We start from the raw sequence: 26,477 nt of genomic DNA, 5'->3' as shown, positions 1-26,477 counted from the left end.
AGTCAATCGCTAAATAACTTTCCTCATCATATTCATAAGAAATATCAATTGATATTGAATTGAAGATGGGTTGTTCTCCCTTTCCTGCTCATCAGTCATCACTTTCCCAGGCCTAGAACTATGACTTAATGAGTAATGAGTATGACTTTTTTCCCTCCTTTTTCTAGATAAGTTGTCCACAATTTGCCGACCAGTCCCAGATCTAGATCTAGAAGTCTACACCAAGTTGCAATTGTTACCAGTGTAGGTCTAGATCTAGGCGTCTTAATTCGATCAGGTTTAAAAGAAAAGTACTCATAATATTAATAGTCTTTTTTATTTCTTCTAGTAGTTAAATAAGGAATCAAGCACAAACTGACGAGACAGTCTTGGACGAAGCAGCCATGTTCTATTCTCATGACATTCTGCAGAAGAGAGGGGGCAAGTTTGGCATCATTTGGTTAGTATTAGTTTATTAAGCCTAGACCTAATCTTAATCGCTGACCGCTGACAAGTAGCACAAAACAAAATCATAAATTGATCTTCATTGCAACATTTTGGCTCTCTTTTGTAAAACCTGTAACAACTGCTACAATTCTATATACTTTTCCAGAGCCAATCAAATACCTGGATTACAGTACTTGGCTTAATGTACATCAGTCCTTGTTATCTAAAAGATTTTTTTTTTAAATAGCTGGGGAGGGGGAGTTTTTTTACTTTATAACTATTTGAAAACTTCAAGTAACTCGAGTATTATGTCTACATCTAACTTAGACCGAAAGCTTCAGTCTCTATACCGTCGGTTGTTCCACTGAGACTACGTCTGGCTCCACTAGACCTCCGGTTATAGAGACTGAACGACTGCCTATGCCAGCCTGTGTTGAACTTATTCCGCTAGATTTTAGCCGCTAGGCCCCTCCCACAAACTTGCCACGGCCGTATTGTTATGCCCCCAAAATCCCCCAAAATGTCATTTTACCTCGTCCATATCCAATTTTAAATTAGGCCTAGGCTATAATACATCGGTTCCACTTACTAATTTGATGTAAATAATCCGTTTAATGGTCCCTTTTAAGGAAATTATGGGTCAAAATCGACATCCATGTTGAAAATCTTGCAAGCCGTCCGTTAAACTCTCGCTGCCGTCAATCTCATCCCTTCTAGTCTACGCCGAAGGCAAAATGATAATGAAGGAAAAACTGTGCGCCATCTACACGTTCGTAATGGCGTTATCACAGTTTTTTTCCTTCATAATCATTTTGCCTTCGGCGTAGACTAGAAGGGATGAGATTGACGGCAACGAGAGTTTAACGGACGGCTTGCAAGATTTTCAACATGGATGTCGATTTTGACCCATAATTTCCTTAAAAGGGACCATTAAACGGATTATTTACATCAAATTAGTAAGTGGAACCGATGTATTATAGCCTAGGCCTAATTTAAAATTGGATATGGACGAGGTAAAATGACATTTTGGGGGATTTTGGGGGCATAACAATACGGCCGTGGCAAGTTTGTGGGAGGGGCCTAGCGGCTAAAATCTAGCGGAATAAGTTCAACACAGGCTGGCATAGGCAGTCGTTCTGTCTCTATAACCGGAGGTCTAGTGGAGCCAGACGTAGTCTCAGTGGAACAACCGACGATTATAGAGACTGAAGCTTTCGGTCTACATCTAACTTAGAACTATTTGAAGTCTTCAGGAAATTCATGTAATATGTTTACATCTAACTAAGATCTTTCGTTGCCCATGAATTTCAATAGCTTGTCCACTTTCATGTTAATGTATTTTGCTCTTATTCAGATGCAAGTCTAGCTTAATCTTTATTGTTTTGCAGTAACAGTACCATTAACAATTCTTAATGTAAGCTCTCCTTTATTAACCCATTCACTACCTTTTCCATCTCTCTTTCCTGTTTATCTCCACTCTTTTGATTACTATGCCCCTAGCAACTACTCTTGTCTCTATTTAGGTCCTGTCTTTTTTGTCTCCTCTTTTCTCTCTTTGGTCACCTCGTCTTGTTTTGCAAGATGCTGGAATTTGGATTTAGATCTTTTCACCTCCAGATTTTGCATGCATGATTTTTACTCTTAGGATCCATTTGATTTGTTCATGTTTATTTATTTATTTATTTTATTCATTTATTTTATTTATTAAATTAAATCATTCATTTATTTATTTTGTATGATCCTTAAAGATCATTTCTTTTGCACTTGGAAAATAAAATAAATAGACTGCAGAACAAACAAACAAAACCCTAAGACTTGCTTCTTTCGGATGTACAGGCATTATTGTCCCTTAACCCCCCCCCCCCCCCCCCCCCCCCACTTAAAAGAATCAGTCTTAGGTTTTCTTCCTTTCTTTTTCTACATAAATTTAGGATTGCAGCTACAAAGGGGGTGGCTTTGAGCAAGAGAGATTATTGCAGCGTATGTGTTCCAAAATCATGGTAAATATGAATTCATAAAACTCAAGCTCTTGAAGTGGTACAAGTGATTATAATGAATGTATATCTATATCTTATTCAAAGGGTCTTAAGTTTACGTAGTCTTATTATTTGAAGTTTTACAAAAAAAAATGTTTTGTGGTAAATAAGAATACCAGTCATTGGAGTGAGGTGCTACTTCTTGTTTTAACACATATTACACAGAAAATCATTAAAATGGTACACTGAAATAGTTTTAATCATGCTAAGTTCATTTCTATGTATAATGAGCCTCTATTTCCATGGTTAAGTGTGATGTCTATAATGGTTGACTGGGAATAGCAAAGTGGAACATTTTCCTTGTCAAGAGAAAAATGATATCTCCTGCTAAATGTGTAGGTTTGCTACCAATTTGATGAATATGTGTGATGTGTAATCAACACATGACATTACAAAGAACTACAAGAAACATACACACATTAAGTTATGTGTCATGCAGATAAAGACATAATGAGCATATGGTTCAATATTGAATGTTTATATTTTCTCTAATCGTGACCGTTCTCATCCTAATTTAAGCGATGACATCGTCAAGTACATCACCTTAGAAGCTATGCCCGTCAGTCGGAAAGGTTCTCGTCCTCGCTTCTCTCTCTACCTGTCGTCTCAACTGATGGTTGGTGTAGCGAGGGTCTTTGAGAAGCAAGTCAACTATTTCATTGGTTAGTTTTCACCAATTTTAACTCTAAGACTTACGCAATTTCAACTTAAGTCTCATTGCTTGTGATTTTAAAGTGTATTGAAGTGTTTGAAAGTATCATACGAGCACTTACCACTGAAAATTTTGTAGGACTTTCTTGAATGTTATTATTCCTACAAAGTTTACTCATATTGTTCTCCTCTTTTTATAAATTTATAAATATTTTGTCACTGTTTTATCCTTCACTTGTAGGTGTTGTGATTTTGCCTCCTTTTAATTTTCGTTTATGCTTCATTACTGATATTGAACAGATTTAGGTGTTTTTTATCTTACCACATGCTTTAAAAACAGATGGCTACCTCATGATAAATGACATGCCAATAAATATCACTTACATCTACATATAGACCCAGCTATATACATGTTCATTTTCATTCTTCATCAAGGTGGAAAAAGGGGTTATTTTGCATTCATATAAAAGAGATTTTATGATTGATCCTCCTTATTTTTTCCCAGTTGATGTCAATGAGCTCCATAAGCGAACCACAGGATTCAGGGCTTCAAGTTTTGATGATGTCTACACCAGCCACATTCAACTCAAGAAATCTACAAAGTAATTAACCAAGTGATTAATGTTGCCATGTAATGTCTGTTAGCACCAAATTGTGCTCAAAAGTTTTGCATTACATCAATATTGAGCTAAACTTCCATCTTTTTCTTTTTGAGTGGAAATGAGACATTCTTGTTCCATGGAAGATGAGAATATCAAAATCAACTAAAAAGAAAAAGCAAAGCTGAATATTGAAGAAGAAGAAAATCTTGAAGGCTTTATACTAAAGATTGATTTCAAACTTAGCACCACATAAAGTTTTAAGATTAAAAGAAGGATTTTTGTGAAATTATGCCTGACTGATTTGTTTTTTTCAATGGTGAAACAAAATCAAGCAAATTACCAGCTTGTCTGCTACTTTCATCATTGATGGTTGTGTTGGACTTTAACATCAAAACACAACATTATTTTAATTGTGTTTTTATAGATGCTTAGTTTAGATTTCAGGAACATCACCTAATAAATACCAATGCTGTATCTATTGATACATTTTCCTACCTTTTGTTATCTTTCCTCTGTAGGTCAGGAGATTTCTGTACCATGCCAGAGTCCAACATGTTCAACGATGAGGAGTTTGGTTTGATGAGAGGTAGTTGGGACCTCACCCCAGACCCTCTTCTACTTCCTCAAATTGTACGTTTTTTTTTTTTTTTTTGTCTTCTTCCAATAGTATGAATTAAATGTAGCAACTCTGTAATAATGTGTGGCACAACGAGAGGCCTGCTCAGGCCTGATGCTGTAAACCACCTCAATGGCCCCTGCAAAAGTTAACTTTTATATGAATAAAATGATGCAATTAAAGCTAAAAGATTGGGGGCAGGGGGGGGGCTGGTCAAAAAGCAGGGCTACGCACAATGAACCCAATTGATATTTGCTGATATGTCAAAGTTATTAGGTACAGAAATTGTTTCATTTTACCTTGCCATGGCATTTTTAAGCAGGTTACTGTCTCATATATCTAAGCAGGCCTCACAGATAATTTGCAGTAGTGGTAGGAAAATATGGAAATGAGAAGGAAAAGTGCTAAATGTAAATTGTTCTAAATTTATTACAAGAATTGTACCATTTGTATTAATAGATAATTATGTGCTCATTTTATATGCTAAATATTTAGATATTCCATTAATTTCTTAGGTCTTTTGGATAGACCTGACCTGCTCTTCAATTTTGGTTACCCATTTACTTTACAGGAGATGTTCTCTGTGAGTCCATACAGAACAGCCAAGCTATCTACGTCATTGCTAGAGCTTAGTCCAACTCAGATGGACAAATTAGGTCAGTCCATTTCTTGACCCCATGACACTTTAGGACGTTATGTATCATCTGCAATGGAGTTAGAGTTTATGACTTCAGTTTTTTGCCAGTTTCTTCTGAATAACATGAATTACATATGATTATTATATTTGATTTACCATGTTAATTCACAATGCTTATCTTCAGAAATATGAACCTTTAGAAAATTCACATATAATCAATTATAAGAATTTTAAAGAAATTATTGAAAAATATTGCTTAATTCAGATGATATGTGCAGGCCTCTGCATGGCTGCTAATGTGATATGATAGGGTCATTCCATGTCAAATCACCCAATGGTTTTAACCCGACCATTTTTGATTTTGATGAAACTTAGTGTACTTGTTGAGTGTGATCTCACAGCACCGAATCCAAAATTTTAGGTCAATCGGATAAGGGGTTTGGGAGATACGGCCCACCAAATTTTGAGATTTTTTCAAAAATGGGGGTGGCGGGCCTACCTTTGAACCCTTGTATTTCGGGACCTAATGGGTCAATCTTCACAAAATTTTTATTGTTGGAAAGGGTATTCAATAAGGATTCCAAATCTGCCGCCATTTTGAAAATTTGTACATGTTGGGGTACTTTGACCTCTTGACCTAAGATTTGACCTTGTGGATCACGTGACCTTGACAACATTTTTCATGAAATGTAATCTCTGACATGTTCACTTAAACATATAAAAGTTTCAGAGATATAATATTTTTTGTTTAGGAGCAATAAGGATTGAAAGTATCCATACTTACAGATATTCACAATAAACCCTATCATAATGTATACAAGACATGCAATATGCACAGTATAACATACATCTTCCACATGCTTTTTTGTTCTAGGCATATCCATTCTAAATGTCAGCAGTACTTGAATAGAAAATAAAATGACAAGTTCATATAGGCCTAAAGGGTTAACAGGATGTATGGCTTTAGGCCTCTGAGTCGGTTCTAGGATAATTACCCCCCTGGAAAATTAACCCCCAGGAAAGGTCCCCCCCCCCCCCCCTGAGGACAATTACCCCCCGAGGACTATCACACCCAGAGGACAATTACCCCCCAGAAAATTACCTCCTAGGACAATCTGTCCCCCCCCCCCCCCCCCCCCCCCGAGGACAATTACCCCCTAGGACAATTACCCCCCCCCCCCCCCCTATTCATTAAAGGGGAAGTCCATCCTGATAATAAGTTGGTTTTAATCAAAGCAGATTTTTTTGGGGGGAGGTAATTATCCTTGAGGGGTAATTTTCCAGGGGGGGGGTAATTGTCCTCGGGGGGGGGGAGAAAGATTGTTCTAGGAGGTAATTTTCTGGGGTTAATTAACCTCTGGGTGTGATAGTCCTTGGGGTAATTGTCGGGTAATTGTCCTGGGGGGGGGGGGTGAACATTTCCTGGGGGTTATTTTTCCAGGGGGGTAATTATCCTAGAACCGACTCAGAGGCCTAAAGCCATACATCCTGTTAACCCTTTAGGCCTATATGAACTTGTCATTTTATTTCTATTCAAGTACTGCTGACATTTAGAATGGATATGACTAGAACAAAGAAGCATGTGGAAGATGTATGTTGTACTGTGCATATTGCATGTATTGTATACATTATAATAGGGTTTATTGTGAATATCTGTAAGTATGGATACTTTCAATCCTTATTGCTCCTAAACAAAAAATATTATATCTCTGAAACTTTTATATGTTTAAGTGAACATGTCAGAGATTACATTTCATGAAAAATGTTGGCAAGGTCACGTGATCCACAAGGTCAATTTCAAGGTCAAATCTTAGGTCAAGAGGTCAAAGTACCCCAACATGTACAAATTTTCAAAATGGCAGCAGATTTGGAATCCTTATTGAATACCCTTTCCAGCACTACAAATTTTGTGAAGATTGACCCATTAGATCCCGAGATACAAGGGTTCAAAGGTAGGCCCGCCACCCCCATTTTTGAAAAAATCTCAAAATTTGGTTGGCCGTATCTCCCAAACCCCTCACCCAATAGACCAGTTCACGGTTAGCACATGGCTGCAATGACCCCGAATATCCACAGATCTTCAAAACATGAAGAGGTCCCACTTTGTACATTTTGAAATTATCACTCCTACAGCGATGGAGATGCTGCATACTTAGCCTTTGTTTCCCCTTTTCAAAGAATACTTCCACCTGTGTATCATGGAGTGCTCTGCTTGTGCATAAATGAATAATGATTACATAACTTTCATGAGCACGTATCCAGTATTCCGTCTCCGTGTATTTCACAATTTGTTCTGCAATGACCTTGATCTGCTCATGCTCAGACTGCAACCGTGAACTGGCTTATTGACCTAAAATTTTGGATTTGGTGCTGTGAGATCACACTCAACAAGTACACTAAGTTTCATCAAAATCAAAAATGGTCGGGTTAAGATTTTCAGATTTTTTGGGTGATTTGACATGGAATGACCCGATAGATTAATTCAATCGTTTTCTTGTGGCAATGAAAATGCTTCGAGTTCCCTTTATGATATTTAATGTAATTGGAGTAATTACTTGGTATAGCCAAGCTACATTGTATGATTGGTATATTACATTCGTTTAATGTGACCTGCACGCAGGGTTCATTATCAAATACGGTATCTTTGTATTTACAACCTCCTGAAAAATCTAGCTCTTTCAAAAAAATTCTGAGATCTTGCATTCAGTTTTACTTCTAGCCATATTTCTTGAATTGTCACTCTTTAAAAAACCCCATTCTAGTTATTTTTTTCCTTTGATTGATGTTCTTTTTCTTTCTTTTCCGACATTTTGTTGTTAGTACTTGAGAGTCCACCACATCTAGTATCCAGTGCATCAGAGATCAGTCTCAGAGATGAAGTGTCGCATAATGAAGAAATGCAGGTATGTAGGATAGCTACAAATTCATCAGAAACTGTTTGCTTTGCCGTTTTCAGCGTGTAATGTAACTTTGATTATTAGGTGAAATTGTCTGTTGGGAAATGTGCAGTTGAATTGCCTGATTGATAATGAGCAGTCACAGAATACATAGTACATGTAATATTTTTTTAAATTTTGTTTGCAATGCTGTTTTAATGTCCCTGTAATCAAGTTCCTGTTCTTGTATTTTGAGAAGCTACTGTTTTGTCAATTACTCATTTCATAGGCATGTATGTGTCTCCCACTTAAGATTACATTGTAACTTTTGTGATAAATCAACCTTTATCTGGTTATCAAATACGCTTCAAAGGTTTTAGATAAAGATATGACTTGCATTTAACTAAAGACTGTCATCATCTTCTAAATCTATGTCTCAACATTCGCCTTGAATTTTAAAGAGGGGCTATTCATGACATCAAATCTTCATTGCAAAACATCAGAGTACAAACATGCTTCGGGACATCCTATGCTCTCAATCAATATAGTTTTGCTGTCTGCTGGAAAATTTGTATTAAAGCCCCACTGCACAACTTGTATCTACTTGCGCCCTCTATATAGCAAACAATGCCTAATCGGTGCCTGTTGGTCCCCCATGACCCTCTTTTTCTTATGTTAATCGAGAGCTGATTTGATGAGGTAGCCACCTGTTAGTGACCTTGCAGGGAGGTCTAATCCCCCCCCCCCCTCTGGCCAATCTAGTACAGACGGGCTTCAACTATTTATATAAATATTTTGTTTAGATCCCTGAGGTGGAGTTGCCCCCTTTGGAAGGCATCGATGATGACCTCATGACGACCATCTATGAAGAGATGGCCATTGCTGAAGAGATGAAGGAGAATGAAGAGAAAGACAACCTCTCTCAGATCAGCAGTTTCTGGTATGGACTTAGAAATATTTAGGAGTAGAGTGTATTTTGATCTGACTCAGTTTTGAACTAAAATTGGGCACGGTTCCATTTCTTTAATTTTAATGTTGTTGTTTGTTTTTTTGGACATAGTTCAAACCTACCTGAATAAAAAAAAAAGGGAAAATGGAAACTTTGATGGTGTCATTAAAGGCAGAAGTTTCTCTATAAGTTATGTTTATTCACCAATGCACACTGCACTTTCACAAAAAATATCTATTAATATGCATGAGGTAGATGTAGTTTCATAACAGTACTCATGAAAATGTCAAGATGGTCATCTGTCTTGAGCCAAAGTGAGTGTGGTGACATTTGTTTTGTATTATTTATTCCATAAGGTACATAGGGGGCAGAATAAGTTGTTAATTTATCAAAGTATTAGTTCCTGTATGAATAATCTTTAATCAAACTCCTTTAAATAGTTAACATTTGACCAATGTGATTTGATGTACAGTACATCAAATGGTGTGAAAATGGAAAAGTATGTTTGAGATGACTCCAAATGGTCGTTTTGCCTAAATGTTAGCTTTATCAGATTATCTAATTTTTCCAGCATTTATATATCTTAAACTAAAATATGTATACTGTAGTTAACGATTGATTGATGTGTTTTAATGTACAAAAGCCCCATGACATCAAATTCGAGTGTTTTTACATCTCCTATAGACAGCATCAAATTCCTCATAAAATTGAAAATCTACCTACAAAAACAGTTTTGTGCTAGCGGTGCACTTAGTAAATATTTGATTGATGTGTTTTCAGGTCTAGAACCTCCTGTAAGTTATAGCAGAAATATCAAGTTAACATCTCAAGTAGATAGCATCCAATTCCTTATGATAACAAACATAAACAACATTGAGAAATCTTACCATTGCAAATTTGGTTGCCTTTCCATTAATGTACATAGTAAATGTTTGATTGATGTGACTTCATGTATGCGTATAGGAGTCCTTCTTGGGTAAAAGTAGAACTATGTTAACATCTTAGGCAGATAGCATCAAATTTCTTATGACAAAGAATAACACCTTGCACTTACAGAAAACCTGAAGATGGCTGGTATTCTTAATTTTAAGCTTCCTAACTTCAGTCCAGGTTTTAGTGGGTTGATTAAGTAAGCTTATTTATGGAGCATCAAGCATTGACATCCTGTCGTAAAAATGTCTGAATGAATAAAGACCATGTCAAAGTGAAATGTATTGTCTCATTTTCATTTCATTAAAAAAAAAAAAAATTATTTTTTTTTTTTTTTTGTTAATAAAAATTCAACACCTTCAGAATGTATTGATTTGTAAAGAATAAAGAGCTTGGCACTTGGTGCTCTATATATCAGTGGACTATTAAAGTTAAATAAGGTTTAACTTCGTCCATCTTTGTGAACACTGACCTATATATGTTATCATTTTGATCTTCAGCCTTGACCAGCTATGGGAAGTGGACCAGCGTACGGGTCAGCTCATCCTCTCTCCATCCCCCAAGGGGACCGTGTTCCAGCCCCGTCACTCGTCCTCCCCCCATCGATCCCTCCTCCTAGACCAGCTCTCCCCCATACCTTCCCAGGAGGAACTCCTCCCCTCACCCACCGGGCCAGGGGTGCAGGATGGGGTGCCGATGGTGGAAGACATCGATCTTGAGTTTGAAGGGGCAGAGCTTGCAGAGGTGGCTCCTCCTTCCAAGAAGCCAAGCTCCAATGGGATGGAGACACCAGGAACTGGTCCAGTAGGTTTCTTGATTTGAAAGTCTTAACCTGCAGTCTAATTATCAAAATTACTTGGATATCAAGTGTTTAAACAATTTACCTTGCAATTCTTCTTTGGACATTCATAGTACAACATCAATTTGCCCTCAAATTTTCAGGATTTACCTATGGGTCTTAGAGGTGATTATGGAAAATGAGAGAGTACTTAAGTTTTAATTAGTATACTCGGGATCAGGATTACTTTTAAACTTGTAAGTCTACAATAACTCTCATAAGGCAATTTGCTTTGTAAGTGTTATTGATGGTTAGTATGCCACGATTCAACAAGAGAAATAGATCGTATGACTATACAGAAAAGTGCCTAATTTTTAACAATCTTCTTAAGGATTATCAAAGTAAAAAATCATCTTTGGATCTTTTGCAAGCAATAGGGGAAAAAAAGACCCAATCTATTAAAAACTATATCTTTGTCTGAAGGTGATGCTGAACATCTTGAGACTGTCTCCCATCGATTCCGCTTCCCCAACCCCTGTCCCTCGAAGAGGTCGTAAGAGACGTCTTGTGTTTGCTGATGACTCCACCCAGCTGAGTAAGAAGGACATACGTCACAACATGGAAACTGTGGGGGAACTTGCCCGCAAGGAGGTGAGAACAGTGAAAGTAGGGTATTACGAGCTTGTTCAAGTCCTGATAAGTTGCACTGAGGGATGTTCGCTGATAGGTTTTCAGCCTAATGTGAAAGGATTATTCAAAAGTTAAATCTGCTCTGATAAACTCCCCTCTTTCTGTCCGTCTGTCTCTCTTTCTCTCTCTCTCTCTTTTCCATAGTGTGTTTTTCTCTCTCCCCTTCTCTTTCTATCACACACACTTATTTCTACCTTTTCTTTTTATCTTTCTGGATGTCAGTATGTAAGAGGTTTCTCTCCTTCCCTTTTTTTTTATTGCTGTTTGTGTTTGTTTAGTCTGTTCTTCTTTTTTCTTTTTTTCTTTTTTCGGGGGTGGGGGTTGAACCAGGGAAACAATCTAAAATTCCAAAATAGATAACATGTGTCTTAATCACTTTTCTTTTGTTTGCTTGAATCTTGCAGACTTTCATATCACCCAGTCACCCATCTGCCAAGGAACTGTTTGAAGAACCAGCAAGAAAAGGTATCTTTCAGGGGTTAGGTTTTTTTTCCCTTACATTCTTACCTTTTTTTTTAATGGAAGAACTTGGCAACCACCCTTTTAATGAATTAATCAGAGCAAACTTTGCATGCCACAGAACTGGCCTCTTGATCACTATCCGAAACAGGCTCCATCTGTCAATGTTTTTATTGTTGATGTACACTTGTATTGTGTTTAAACAAAATCTAGCTGATAACCCAAGTCCAAATTGAATGGAAGTATTGGCAAGGGTTCTTCCAAGAAGCTCTTATAAACATTACAAAACTCTTTTCATTCATAATATATAGCTCTGTAAGAGAACAACACTCTATACGACCTATGAAAGAACCAATCAGAACTGACGATAATTTCTACAGATCCAAGGATCTATATGATAACCCAAATCTAACTTTCTGACCCTACAAATCTCCTCATTTGCATAGCTTTCAAGGAGAAAAGCACCTCTTTACATATGAACGAACTATTCCGAGTTGAGGATAACCACTACAGATCCTAAGGCAGAGAATCCATGCACTACATAATAACCTGGGGCCCATTTCATGAAACTTGTTATCTATTTAACAACTGCTAAATTTCTTTGACAAATTTGCCATGATTTCAGTAGCTTGTAACTTGTTATTGAAAACAAGTTTTATGAAACAGGGCCCTGAGTCCATATTGGATTGACTGATGAGTAAAAGAGCTCTCACACTATAGCATTTTCTTCATTCTTGTAGCTTTGAAGAAGACCAACGTCCTATACAAGCTATGGAAGAATCACTCTGCGCTTAGGACAGTCACTACAGACCCTGAGGCAGATGATATAGACGCACCTGCTTGGAGCACCGCGTACATGAGACCAAGACCGCCCATGCCAGGATCATCCTCGGATACCACCAGCAAAGAAGGACAGGAGGAGGAGGAGGAAGATGAGAGGGCTTTACTGCTCAAGGAAATACCAGAGGTTAGCCAAGTGAACATTCAAGTGTAATGATTTGAAGGTCGATATCAATCAATTATAGTATTAGTTGGATCATCATCAGCATTCAGCATTTTCCCTTTTATGAGGGGTTACTGACTTTTGCTCCATGATGACACTCCCTCCGCTTTGTAAATTATCAGAATCTCATATTTTATGAAATATTTATACATTTTTGAGAGGATTTTGTGCAAAAAAAATCAATGCAATTTTAGTTCATTTTTTCAGCTTTGGATGATGGAAGATTTCTTTTTTTCTTTTTGTATTGTGGGCATACATTTACAATTCTTTGACTGAATTGGAAAAAAAGGGAATTTTTAAAGGGCAAGCTAAAAATGGAATGAGCATCTGATGCCACAGTTTTGCTTTGTTCACTGAATAAACTTTGTATTTTAACTTTGTTACATATTAGGTCCTGCGCCATGAAATCTCAGTGAGCCCGGAGCGCCTGAGAGACATCTCCCTGGAAACGAGCCAGCCCAGGACCAAGTTTGAAGACACTCCCCATTCCCTCATTGTCTCGGGTAAATAACAGATCCTTTACATTTACTAGATAGAGACATCTTGTCCCATGTTCTTGAAGGAGGTTTAAGTTAATCTTGGCTTAGCTTAGTCTTTTGATTTATAGAAGGCCTAAGATCAGGCCTTAATTTCTATACACAGTACATTACTTTAATTATGTGAGATGAAGTGAGAAAAAAAATAGATTAAATTTTGTTATGAAGTGAAAATGATCATTACTGTACAGGATGATGAGCCTTACTTTTGACACCATAGATTAAAACTAAATATATGCACTGAGAGGGTTTCTCCTCCTTTTTCTTTTTTTTTAATTTCCTTTCATTACTATCAAAATGTCAGATGATACAATTTCGCTAAAATATCTACATGCTCTTCTCTCCTTGTAATGCACTTTCTTTAAATTCACTTTCTTACATTAATATATTTTGTTTCTTTATCTTGTCCTCTGTTTCTTCCTTTCCTTGTCTGTCTTTCAAACCTCCCTGTGTGTATCTTTCATGACGTCCTTTTGCCTTTCCTCCCTACCTGACATTATTTTGACTTTTTTTTTTATTACTCTTATGTTTTTCTCTTCTTTCTCCAGATGCGAGTCATCTATCTGAATCCAAGGACAGTTCTCGCGTGAAGAGTTTCCACTCTGATCCCCCAACAGCACATAGGTAAATTGAAGTCTCATCTCATCTCATCGACTACTAAATTTAACAGTACCTTAACATTAAGACAATAATTCTTCTGTTTGCTTGCTAGCATGAACCGAGTAAAGATCATGGGTATTTATCAACCATATAATTCCAAAAGTGATGACTGTATCATATGTATTAATGGCTTGAAGTGATTAATTTCTCCAGTGGGGCTGAAATACGGTTCAACTACCAAACATTGACTTTCCAACTGTACATATTTTTCACATGTTTTACCGTCCCTCCGTCCTGCAGGAGCTTGCACCGCCCCACTGGAGACAGCTTCAAGGAGATGGAAGAGGCCATCCAAGAGGAACTAATGGACATCAGGGAGCTCCCATTGTTACCAGAGGAGGATATCATGATGGATCAGCTTGAGGAGCAGCTGGAGGAGCCTGCTGTACCGTCCGCACCCGAGATGATAAGCACCTCGGAAGATGAGGAGATGAGAAAGGCAAAAAAGAAGACGAAGACGCAAACAGAGACGACTGTTCCTCAAGACAATATCCTTAAGTAAGAAAGAAATATGTTTTGAGAGCACTCAACTCTCAAATACAGTTCGCGATGGGGGAACAGGGTCATTGTTCATATTTCTGGACAGGTAGTTTGTATTACGATTTAATACTACATTGCTCTAATTTAATGTAATGTCTCTGAAAATATTTCATTTATATAGCTTTTGTTGAAAAATCTTTCAAATTGCCAATTTGGTCTAAACACACTGATTTTTTTACCTCTCAACATGTGCTTGGTAGTTTAGTTTAAAAACTTATTTTCCTTTAAAAATTTCTGGCATCAAATGCAATATAATCATTCCACGAAAATGGATATAATGAGAGCCAAAAAAATTGCCCTTTCTACTAATGATCTCGTATATTTTAGGGCTCTAAATCAACAGTTATTTGGCTAACCCACGAAACTGTGGAGAGGGTTATATCCTACAGTATTTGCCTTTTGGAGGGAAATCCCACCCAAGAAGACATTGATGAATTATTTGTTCTTTCATCCGGAAACAAACACCAACACGTTTATTTTGAAAGACTTTTCTTTGAAAATATATTGCATATCCGATCCAACTCTAAATTTATTTTAAAAATATTAAAAACTAGACCTGATCTAACAACAATAAATAAAACTAGAAATGCAATCGTGTCACAACGATGTGCGTGCAATGACGCCGTGTTTCTACGTGTCAAACGAAAGAGCTTCTCTCGGACTATCCAGAGCAATTTGTACGAAGTCTGTAGCTTCTGTCATACTGGAGATAGGTAGGGCGAAAGAAAGGCCTCAACAGGGACTTTGATGGGATGGTAGTGGCTATGTCTACGAAGCTTGAAAGAAATTGGGATAGGGGAACCTAGAAAGGGCTCGCAAGCACTGCGTGTAAAAACCAATGGGATTTGGTGCATGTTCGTCATTGCAATAAAGATCGTTCTGGGGGCCAAAAGCATGAACCTGATATGCCCCATAGACAATGCGTGTAATGCATGGGCGGAAAACGTCCAAGATCTGTATTATGACCGGAGTTAAATTGTTTTTTCTCTCTCTCTTTATGTCTCTTTATGGGCCGTATTTGGTATCATTAGAAAGAGAATTTCATGGTTGATATTGTAAACCACTCTCTTTTTTTCTATGATAATCCTATCGAAACACATGATGTAAAATAGATTTATAGAACAAAATGGCGTCTTGAATGGCCCCCTTGACCAATTTCAAAAATCCGGCCAAGAGGTGCCCTGCGTACTGGAACTCGGCATGTCACTGCAAATTTTCAAGGAAAAAAAAGGACGTTTAAGGGGCAAAAAGTAGTCTGAAAAATTACGTCATAGCCGATACGTGTTAGATTCGGGCGGAAACTCGGCTGAATTCGTGTAGTGACCTTTGTTCAAATGCGATTTATTCACAATTTTCTGTGTGAACATATACTATACTTGGTATCATTCGAAAGGGCACTTCATTGCGGTCAGTTTGACACCATTGTTATCTTCGCGCAATGTATTGCACGCATTAAACGCGCTATTACGTAATGCATAGTAAATTCATCATTTTTGGCGATAACTTTGCGCTGACATATTTGGATTTTACCAAACTTGGCAGACAGTTGTCACGTATATGGATACATATGTCTGCCAAATTTCATTGACGTAGGTATACAGATCGCCATTTTAGAGCAATTTGAAGTTATTTCTCAATTTTTTTGAAAATGGCGAATTTGGAGGGCATTTTTCGCAAAGTCGGTCAGTGTTAGGGTATATAATTTTGTATATGGCTAGAAAGGGCATATCCTCAAGTATCTAAATCCAAAAAAGGGTACGGATCTGCCAAGCCATAATGGAGATACGGCCACAGAAAGAAAGCCAATTCCCAGAACTTTAGAGGGCGCTATTTATGTTTTGCAAAGCCACTGGAGCGTGAAATTTTGCATGGCTATGTGCAATTATGAGATAAAGATACTGTAAGATTTATATACGAAACTGAATTTATATGAGAAAGTTATGGCAGTTTTAGATTATTTAGGGGTCCATTTTTCAAGAATTTGAGAGATTGTTGACGGAGTCGGTTTCAGATTTGAATTTTGAGTATGAAGATGGCATTTTGAAGGGCAGGTTATAAGTAGCAGATTAAAGAACATCTCTTAGACTATCTAGAGAAATTTGTTAGAAGTTTGTAGGATCTAGGATAGTGGAGATAGGAAGGAAGATAGAAAGGCCTTAAAATGGACCAGAAAAGGACAAAATGGCGCCTGGACGTTTACGCATGAGTGATTTCAGAAAACGAAAAAGTAGGTGACCTGGATGAGATGATAGAGATGAGGCCTACGGAATTTGAAAGGAAATGGACATGATGAAGGCACCTAACTAGGAATAACAAACACTATGTGCAAAACGAATGTGATTTCCGGACGATAAGGAAAACAAGGAAAAGGAGGAGGAGAATATTAATGGGGCAGAATGTGAACGAAAACAAGGCAATGACGAAGGTTCGTCATTGCAATTAGTCACTTCAACTGTTTAGTGTAAAGTGTAATGCATGGTTCCAGGGACCTGTTTCACAAAGCCTTTTTTCAATGACAAATGACAAATATCAGTGACAAATCTGCTGATAACCAATCAGAAGCAAGGATTTCAGTAGCTTATAACAACAACTGTCATTTGACACTGATGACAAGTTTTGTGAAACACCCTCCTGGTTTGTGAGACCCACTGGAAGAGAGAGACTTTCTACAAACCTCAACATTTCAGGCTGTATTTGTCACCTTATTCATAAAACCAATTGTGAAGCCAAAAAGGAAAACTGTTGCATCTTTTCTTTATATGTAAGACCACTTTTTGTTTCTCAATCACATAGGGGCATTGGTGTGCTTACAGAAGAAGTAGACTCGATCAGCTTCAAAGATCTGGTCCCACCGAGGACGTACAGATCAGTCGCAGTCAAGATCTTTTCCGTCTGTTTGGGTAAGTTATGACTGTAAAAGAAAAACGGTTCTACGACACAATTAACCTGTGTTTGCAACAGTTGCTATGTGGTAAATCTTCCTCACTAGTGATGATGATGATGATGATGATGATGGCTTCTTATGTAGTTCCCATGTCCATCGTGCCGTGAGGCTCCTGGCACTCCAGCATTATTACCCTGTGAGGTTGTTTCACAAAGACTAAGATCGACTTTAAGTTGGAATTATCTATGGCAGACCATTCATGCCACTGTTTGCTCTCATCAGTTACTGGCATTGGTCTCTCAAGAGACGTACAATTTGTGGTCACAAATCTAAAGAATTTACATTTGGTGATAATTCACTATTGAAGGAAACGATAGTATCTAAAGATCATAATGGTGAGAGCAACCAGTGGCATAAATGGCCTGCCATAGTTAAGTCCAACTTAAAGGTGATCTTAGTCTTTGTGGAAACACCCACCTGGTCTATCAAGTTCCTAACTACAACCCTGAACCTTTCCCTACAGCTAACCCTTACCCTATGGTTAGCTGCAAACCTGATCTCAATCCTATCCCAACCATAGTTCCTTGACAAAATGAAGCCAGGAGCATAATGTCGGATCTCCTAAAAGACCCATTCTATTCTAAGTTGAATTTTTCTACTATCATTTATGTAAGAGCTCCCTCTCCAAGGGACTTTGTAATGAGGATTAATGCCTTTAATACCAAAGGCCACTACATCGACTTGGTTTTGAACTCGGGACCTCCCAGTTACGAGACCACTGCTCTTCTACTGAACAACTGTGCCTCCTGTTTCTTATAGATTACACAATCTTTTGCTTGCTTTTATCTCGTTGCAGAATATGCTGCCATGCGACTGATCACATTAACTCAGGACAGACCTTTTGGAGACATCTATATCCAGAGAGGACCAAACTTTGATTAAGTGGACCAATAAAAACTAGGTACTTGGCGGACTCGACTCAACTGCTATAAATCAAAAGTGCCTATTTACCTTGCAAGAAAGTTTGTGTGTGATGAAGATAGGAACATTGCTGATACAAGAGCAAAATTCAGTATCATTCTGTAAACTAGATATATTGTATGATGACAAAAGAGTATTTCTTTTGGTGTCGGCTTCAGATAAATCATTGTATTGATGCCGAATTAGAGACTGGTTTACTTCTGTATCAAAGTTACTTTTTCATGTCTTTACATGGTCATGAAAGTGATTGTATTACAGGTATTTATTTGTCAATGATTATAGGGAAAAGACAACAGTTATGTTTTCAAAGGTTCCTTCTGTAAAGAAAAACAGAAGATTTTATATAACTCTTAAGTCATAGATAATTACAATCCTGTGCCATTATTGCCTCCCTTGTTATCTTGCTATTCATAAATTTGTGTGCTGATGTGATGCGACAACTTTTCTCTTCTCATAAAACCAGGTATTCCATCATTTTGAATGTTTGCTCATAATATTTCGGCTTTTCAGGATTATACAGACTATAGCTATGTCTATGACTCATCAAAAGAATAAATTGAAGTCCCTATTATGGATTTGCAAGCCCTCTAAAACTTTTCTGTGGCAGCAAGATAAGTTTATAAAAGAATGTGCACAATTTCAGATCTCCGGAGAGAAAATTAAAGCCCTTTTTTTGTACACAACAAATAGGGCGAATAAATCACAGCCATTTGCAAGATTCAAAGTTAAAAGAAAAATGATTGGAATTTTGCCATCATACTTTCAAGACAGTTTTTCAATTGTGATATTTTTTTCAACATTTTGACCCTCTTACATGTTATGTGATTTTCACTATAATGCAAATCCTAGTTTAAGAAAACTCTGTAGAAAAGGAGAATAATTTCTTGTTAGCTAGACTTTGGATATACTCTCAAGCCGATAATATTATTGTCTCTTTATTGTTCTTTAATGGGGGTGGGGTGCAGTTGTCACCAGTCCCAGACAATTGTGTCAGAAAATTGTTTATTTTCATATTCTACCTTGAAACTCTGAATTTCTCTTTTCACAGTGCGTTTAGAAGTTATGAAATATTTTTATGCCTCCGTTACGAAGTAGCCGGAGGCATTATGTTTTCGGGTTGTCCGTCCGTCCGTCCGTACGTCCGTACGTCCGTCCGTACGTCCCGTTCTCGTGATCGCGTTATCTGAAGAACCGATTGACGGATTCCTGCCAAACTTTGGTCATGTATGTATCTTGCAGAGCCAATGAACTGATTAGATTTGGGGGTCACGAGGTCAAAGGTCAAAGGTCACAGGGCTCATTATGTATGCAAAAACAGCTCGTGATCGCGTTATCTGAAGAACCGATTGATGGATTCCTGCCAAACTTTGGTCATGTATGTATCTTGCAGAGCCAATGAACTGATTAGATTTTGGGGTCACAAGGTCAAAGGTCAAAGGTCATGCGGCTCATTATGTATGCAAAAATAGCTTGTGATCGCATTATCATTAGAACAGATTGATGGATTCCTGCCAAACTTAGATCATGTATGTATCTTGCAGAGCCAATGAACTGAGTAGATTCTTGGGTCATGAGGTCAAAGGTCAAAGGTCATGGGCTCATTATGTATGCAAAAATAGCTTGTGAATGCATTCTCATTAGAACTGACAGATGGATTACTATTTAACTCGGGACATCTTGCGGAGCCAATGAACTGAGTAGATGTTAGGGTCATGAGGTCAAAGATCAAAGGGTCATATATGTATATGAGAAATTGCTTGTAATCACGATATTCTGAGAACCTAGATTACAATTGAACTTGAATTTGAAAAATTTCTTCTGTTTTGGTTTGTAAATTGCTCTATGACGGAGGCATCATTTCGACTGCGCGCAGTCGAAGTTCCATCTAGTTGAATATGAATCACAAGCCCGCAGTGCTCTATTTATTGTTCAAAAAATAATCTGAATGTCAGTATGGAATAATTATAGAATGAGAAGATCTCGACAGTGCCAATTTGCTCTCAAAATTCTGAAAACTCTTCTTAAAACATCTGTAGAGGGGGGGTATTTTTAGTCTAGGAAATTGTGTTGATTATCTTGTAAGTTTTTTTTTCTGAAAGGTTTTTAAAAAAAACTTTTGCTTTACTTGTTTTACCATGTTTTGCCATGCTATTGCCAAATATATGTCATGTTTAATCTTTGATAACACAATATTTACTGTATAATTGTAAACAGCAAAGTGTTGAAAGTTCAAATGTCATCTTCATATTCATCTTGGTCACATTTTATGCCAAATTTGCCTGTATCATAAAGAGTAATTAATGAAATGTAAGAGTAATATATGTATTATTTATGAAAATAGTTAATACATATCAGATAAATCACTTTAAGATGGCTACAAGATTATAGTTTCAGCCTTTTCATCTTATGTGTATGTAATTTATTATCAGATTTGTAATATATAAATAATAGTTGCATAATTCAACACTTTGAAAGTGGATGTAATATTTGTTATTGATGGTATTCCAATTTCATTCAACCATGTATTTATCTCATTAACAAATGATTCTTGTTGAACCATGTGGATATTCTCTTTTCAAAATGTATATACCTATTGTGCCTATTTATCTCATTAAAAAATGATTCTTGTTGAACCATGTGGATATTCTCTTTTCAAAATGTATATACCTATTGTGCCTACATTCCAGCCACATTGAAATAAAGATTTTTTCCAAAGAATGTGGCCTGCTTCTTCATTATTTGAATTGAGAGAAAAAAGAAAGACATATAGAAGTAAGTTTTTCATTGCAAAATAAATGTCTTTTATTGTTAGCATTTTGTTTACATATCATGAAAATGGCTAATATGCACTGGAATTTTTCGCATTAATAATACCCTCCATTCTTGTCTGAGCGATTTTGATTTCATTTCTTCCACTTCTAAGAAACATTTGTGTACCTGAAAGAGAGCGAAAGCGTGGGTTCTTTTTGGCCCACATTTTTCGAAGTTCCTATAATAAAAATGTAATACTTAGTGTTCCAAATATATACAGTACATAAATACAACACTTTTTCTGTTTAAAACTTCACATCCTGCCCCGTTCTGCTCAGAATAGAAGTCAGTTTAAGGTCGAGAGTAAACATTAATAAAGCAGTTAAAACAAACGAGTATACGACCTCGTGGAATATAGATACTGTAAACAACTTATTCTGTCCATATCAAGAACTTAGTAAAAAAAAAAAAAAAAATACTTTGGTAGTTGATAATGAATATTTACTTTTTTTTTTTTTTTTTTTTGTATTGAAAATAAAACTCAACAACATCACATATTTACAATAATAACGTATCAATAAAGTAAATGGATGTATACAGAGCACAAAACAGCACAACAAAAATGCCTCACTCTATAGTCGTGTAAGAAAACCGAGACTGGACTCGTCAAGGAGAGGCTCCACTGAAATACAGTAATATTAACAATAGAATAACTTAATTGACAATAAGGAAGTATACAATTTATTAAATACCAAGGGACCAAAATTCTACAAGAAATAAAGTGACCATTTCCTAAAGTGGGAGCTCAATTTACCTTTCTTCTCTGCTGTTTTTTGTTTCATTTTTACAAAAGAAAGGGAACCCTGGAAATTTAATTCTACCTCTTGAGGCACAGGAATACAAAAATTAATACATACATCATGCCTGCCACCGATATCAATATGAGCGAACTCAAAGTACAGTGTTGTCTCCTTTGTCTTATTATCAATATAAGCTGCAAGCTTTTTCCACATTGGAGTAACTACTGTATTTACAAAATATATGAATCCAGGTTTCAGGAAGCTCCTGACAGAAATAACACAAAGGACTATCCCTTCTTCCAATTTTATATAAAAATGAGTTTAGGGCTATGGCATTATGAAACATTTTAAAATAAAAAGACCTTAACTGAGTTTCTATAGTGCATTTGAAATTATTTTTGTGTATAACAGACCATTCAATTTCATCTCTATCCAAACCAAGCCACTCTTCCCACTTATTACCAATCTTGGCCTGTAATGATTTATCTTTGTTACTTAGTAACGAATAAGCATAGCCAGGCACTATGTACAGGCACTTTCAACTTCCTATGCAAATCAAAAACAATTTTATCAAAATTATTATCATGAACATCGTGATGATCAACAGACCAATCTAAATATATTGCATTTATCAGGGAATCATACTTGCGTTGGTCAGTTATTGGGATATCAAATTCTACAACCAAGTCTTCAAAAGTTTTCACCATAATACAAATGAGAGACAAATATAATTCCTCTCTCATACCATGCATGATAATAAAGAATAAGGTCTATGCCTTAAACTCACACTTTTGTTATACCAAATATAATCCTGCGCATGCATAATTATGATAAGTATCTAAGTTCAATTCTCTTACAACTAAAACTGTATATATTCATAATAGTCTTTCAAAGTTTCAACCAAATGACAATGTTTCAAATTTTGCAGTATACTTAAAAGAACTTCTGGTTTCCAGAGCATGTATGGATCATCATGAAACAATAATATTTAAGCATTTCTATTTCTATGCGTTTCCAAGTTCTCACATAATCATCCAAAACATTTTTTACCCAAACTATTTTCTGTGATTTTGTAATGAATATTTACTTGAAAACGGAAATAGTTGTAACATAATTATGTCATATATTTCATCTTTACGAATGTGATTTATAGTTACTAATTTCCTGTTCTCTATGGTAGCGATTTATGATATAATTAATATTTTCGATAAATATCTCTTTTTTGCGTTACTCCTAAGACGCATAGAGTTAGATTGTACCAAATACATTATATAAACGATTAAGAATATCATCAAAATTGCAAAAGCAACGATGAATATTTATTTTTCATTGCGTTACTCCTATGACGCATAGAGTTAGATTGCATCAAATACATTATATAAACGATTAAAAGTATCATCATCATTGCAAAAGCAACGGTGAGTACAATCACGTACTTTTTTGTTGGATAAGTTTCTTCCTTAACTTCACCTTTAGTTGGTATTATTGCTCTCATATTTGAGGAAGTATGATCTTGATGATAGGAGGTGGTTAGGGGAGCAGTTGGCGCATGTGCGGTAGCTGGACACGGGTCTCCTGGGTTATGTACCTCGCCTTGGGATAAGGGGTCCCATACAGAGTCATTACAATCACATCTATCTTTGGGTTCTATCAGCTGGGAAGAGCAACAGTATACATGGTGGCGATTCTGTTGTACCAGAATGGTCTGTTGCAATGAGTTATCGTTTTCAGAAGGTGCATCTAATTGAGGCATCTGCGTTCCCCCTTGATAGCATTGAATCTGCCCTACCGACACACTCCCACGTGAAGCTTCGCAATGCAGCTTTATCCAGTCTCCTGTATAATCATTACTACCACCAAAACTACAATGTGCCACGCCGGGAAGAAAATCAACACTTAGACCAACCCTTGTGATGTAGTCTCCATTATATGTTAGGAGAATATATGTTCCCCCATCATCTCTCGTCACTGGATCTATCCTTAACTGGAGGAAACAGTGATCTTCTTCATTCGTTTTCTCAACTGTAAATCTTTCAGACTGGTCTGGATTCGATTCCAGAATAAATGGGTTTGCTGAATTGTGAAATGGAAGCCTGTTTCCATACTGCAATGTGATCTTTGTACTGATACATGGATAAGGGAATTGAAGCATAACTGACTCTCCCTCTCTGGCATTTGAAAACGAATCACATCTTATTGATCTTATTAAAGAAACAAAAATTATGAAAGCCCTAGGAAGGAAAGCTTCTTTAAACCGACACATAGTGTCTTATGTCAACACTAAAATAATGAAATAAGCACGCAATAGTGCCTGAAAAACATATACATATACATGTATAACTGGTCGGAAATAGGACAAGTAAAAAAGGCGCAAAAACTCTCTCGAGAAGTCCTTGGCAGTCAATTGAGATGATGACGGTGATGATGATAATAATCAGGATAGTGTTCTGTATAGTTTCTCTTCTTTCTCTGCATCTACTTTATACACGCGTCTTTTTTGTTTCGTAGAGATGAAAATAGACAGCCCGTTCCTAAGTTTTAGAGCACATAGGTTTTTACTTTCCAAAATGGTTTAGGACTGGCTCCATGAAAATGTCTAATATAAGTACTCGTCTTTGGATAAAGTGATGATTGAATAAGGTTAAGCGGATAATCTCTCCGAACACGGTGACAGAGGTAGAACGTACCTATACCAGCTTCTGATCACGTGCGCTCGTTTTGTTGGATATCTGAAAGGATAGGGTAGATTACAATTTTAACAAATTGTTATATTGAGACCAATAACGATAATGGATTGTTAATGCTGTTTAGGAAACTCAAAGCGATTTTTTTTTTTTTTTTTTTTTTTTTTTTTAATGCTCAAGCACTGTCAAACACTTCCTATATTCATTTGTGTAGAGTTCGATCGCTTGACGGCCCTAAAAATATTTTTGTTCCCATAATATTAATCATCCATATCAAAATGGTGTAGAAACCTTTTTGTTATCATGATAATACTGCATAACTACGATCATCACAGTTAACTGGAAAGATTCTACGATCGCGAAAGAAAAAAACAGAGTTTTGAAAAAGATAGAGAGAAAAAAGTGTGATGGTGAGTGTGTGTGAAAGTATTTAAATATTAAAGGGGAAACAGTGAGGATGCTTTTGCGTGTATGCTTTTGTCTTGGTGTAAAATGCTATCGTGTGACAAGTAAAAGTCTTTTTAAAAACTGTTTTTTGCCAGGGGTCAGGCTCGTCGCCCCCCCCCCCCCCCCCTGGATCCGCGCCTGCATCAAGCTAATTAGTCGTCCAATGTTCATTGAGAACATTGATCTTGTCCCAGTGGTGTATATCGAGGGTTGTCTTAGTGGCTTAAAATACACTAGGCTAGCAGGAATGTATGCTCTTTCAGAAACACCCAACCGTGTAAAGTTTCACGTTAAGGGAATTTTTTTTTTTTTTTTTTTTTTTGGTGACATTGCGACATCAGTATTCGCCACCTGCTAAAGTTGTTTACTGGACCTCGGCAATATGACAATATAACTTCCGTAACACACTGCTATATACGCCTCTTATATCATGCTGCAAGATGATTTAAATTAATCTAGTACTGGTATCCTTTTATCAGAAAGTTTCCATTTTCCTTTGCAATAGGTTTCCATTTTCTTTTCTCATAAGTGCCCTTCTTAATATCTAGTAAGTGCCCCTTTTAGGTACGAGAAGTACCCCTTTTCACTCTAAATAAAAGCCCCTTAACCTCTGATAATCTGAGAGATGCCCCTTTTACTTTGCCAAGTGCCCTTTTTTCTTTATAGGAAGTGCCCCTTCCCCTTTTAGTAATATCCTCCTTTTTAAACTCGGATAAGCTCGTCTTATATTTTCAAATGTGCCCCTTTTCCAAACGATAAGTGCCCTCATTAAAAAATATGAGCCCCTTCCCCTCCCCTTCTCATAAATGCCCCTTTTTAGGGGCATATTATTGCTTTTCTAAATTCAATGACAGTAAAATCTCTGGGTCTTGATGATTAAAGAATAGTTAGAGTCATCAGCAAACAAAATGAAGGACAGGGTTGTTTGTGGACATGTAAAATGCACGCCCCCCCCCCCCACTCAGAGAACGGACGGACCCTATGCGTGTTACCAAAATGTCCGGTAAAGGGGTACTTTTCGCGCGACAAAGTCCGGCCCGAGAATTGTAAAAAAAAAAGGGGTGTATTAACTTTTCACCCGGAGATTTCTTTAAAAAGGGGGTGTTTTTTCTTTTTTTTTCTCTCATCTCTTTGGACTCCTGAGAAATTATTCCAAATTTAGGGGGTTACATTGAGCATTTTTCATGACTTAGGGGGGTCTCCAAGGCAGGAAAAGCCCGTGAAAAGCCCGCGAAAGGGGGTTCGGAAATGTTGGCAGTCCTCAGATAGGGGGTGCTTTCAAAAAGAGGGAACAAGCATAAATTATGCGTACCCTAAATAACATTGAGTGGGGGGGGGCGGGGTAAAATGCAATGAAAATGAATGGACTTAAAATAGAACTTTGAGGCATGCCTTTATAGAAGAATGTGCATCATCCATGAGCACCTATTGCTTTTTATTGTGGAGTTAGTTCTTGAACCACTCCAAGGCTATTCGTATGATCCCGTAGTTAGACAGTTTATAAAGAAGTATTTCGTAATTTATCTTGTCAAAGGCCTTCG

At 36.9% G+C, this 26,477-nt stretch overlaps 1 protein-coding gene across 1 annotated transcript; it reads left to right on the top strand.

Moving 5' to 3' along the window:
* Nucleotides 1-275: 275 nt before the first annotated feature.
* Nucleotides 276-19,321, top strand: LOC764218 (meiotic recombination protein REC8 homolog). Its single transcript, XM_030986027.1, has 17 exons — nt 276-439; nt 2,358-2,426; nt 2,982-3,124; nt 3,619-3,715; nt 4,234-4,345; nt 4,903-4,987; nt 7,789-7,871; nt 8,648-8,784; nt 10,224-10,527; nt 10,985-11,152; nt 11,596-11,656; nt 12,391-12,617; nt 13,045-13,156; nt 13,738-13,813; nt 14,090-14,347; nt 17,183-17,289; nt 18,130-19,321. The coding sequence occupies exons 1-17, from the start codon at nt 384-386 to the stop codon at nt 18,213-18,215; spliced, it is 2,181 nt and encodes a 726-aa protein (XP_030841887.1). The 5' UTR covers nt 276-383; the 3' UTR covers nt 18,216-19,321.
* The last annotated feature ends 7,156 nt before the right edge of the window (nt 19,322-26,477 follow it).

This window comes from Strongylocentrotus purpuratus, unplaced genomic scaffold (genome assembly GCF_000002235.5).
Source record: "Strongylocentrotus purpuratus isolate Spur 01 unplaced genomic scaffold, Spur_5.0 spur5_scaffold_15, whole genome shotgun sequence".
NCBI classification, from domain to species: Eukaryota; Metazoa; Echinodermata; class Echinoidea; order Camarodonta; family Strongylocentrotidae; genus Strongylocentrotus; species Strongylocentrotus purpuratus.
The sequence above is the reverse complement of the archived record's forward strand: the minus strand, read 5'-3'. Positions and strand labels throughout refer to the sequence as shown.

What these genes read in the sequence shown, in the direction of transcription:
- LOC764218 (XM_030986027.1), top strand. Translation starts at nt 384, where the DNA reads ATGTTCTATTCTCATGACATTCTGCAGAAGAGAGGGGGCAAGTTTGGC. An exon ending in GCAAGTCAACTATTTCATTG is followed by an intron (nt 3,125 to 3,618) that starts GTTAGTTTTCAC and finishes ATTTTTTCCCAG; the next exon opens with TTGATGTCAATGAGCTCCAT. An exon ending in CGCATAATGAAGAAATGCAG is followed by an intron (nt 7,872 to 8,647) that starts GTATGTAGGATA and finishes TATTTTGTTTAG; the next exon opens with ATCCCTGAGGTGGAGTTGCC.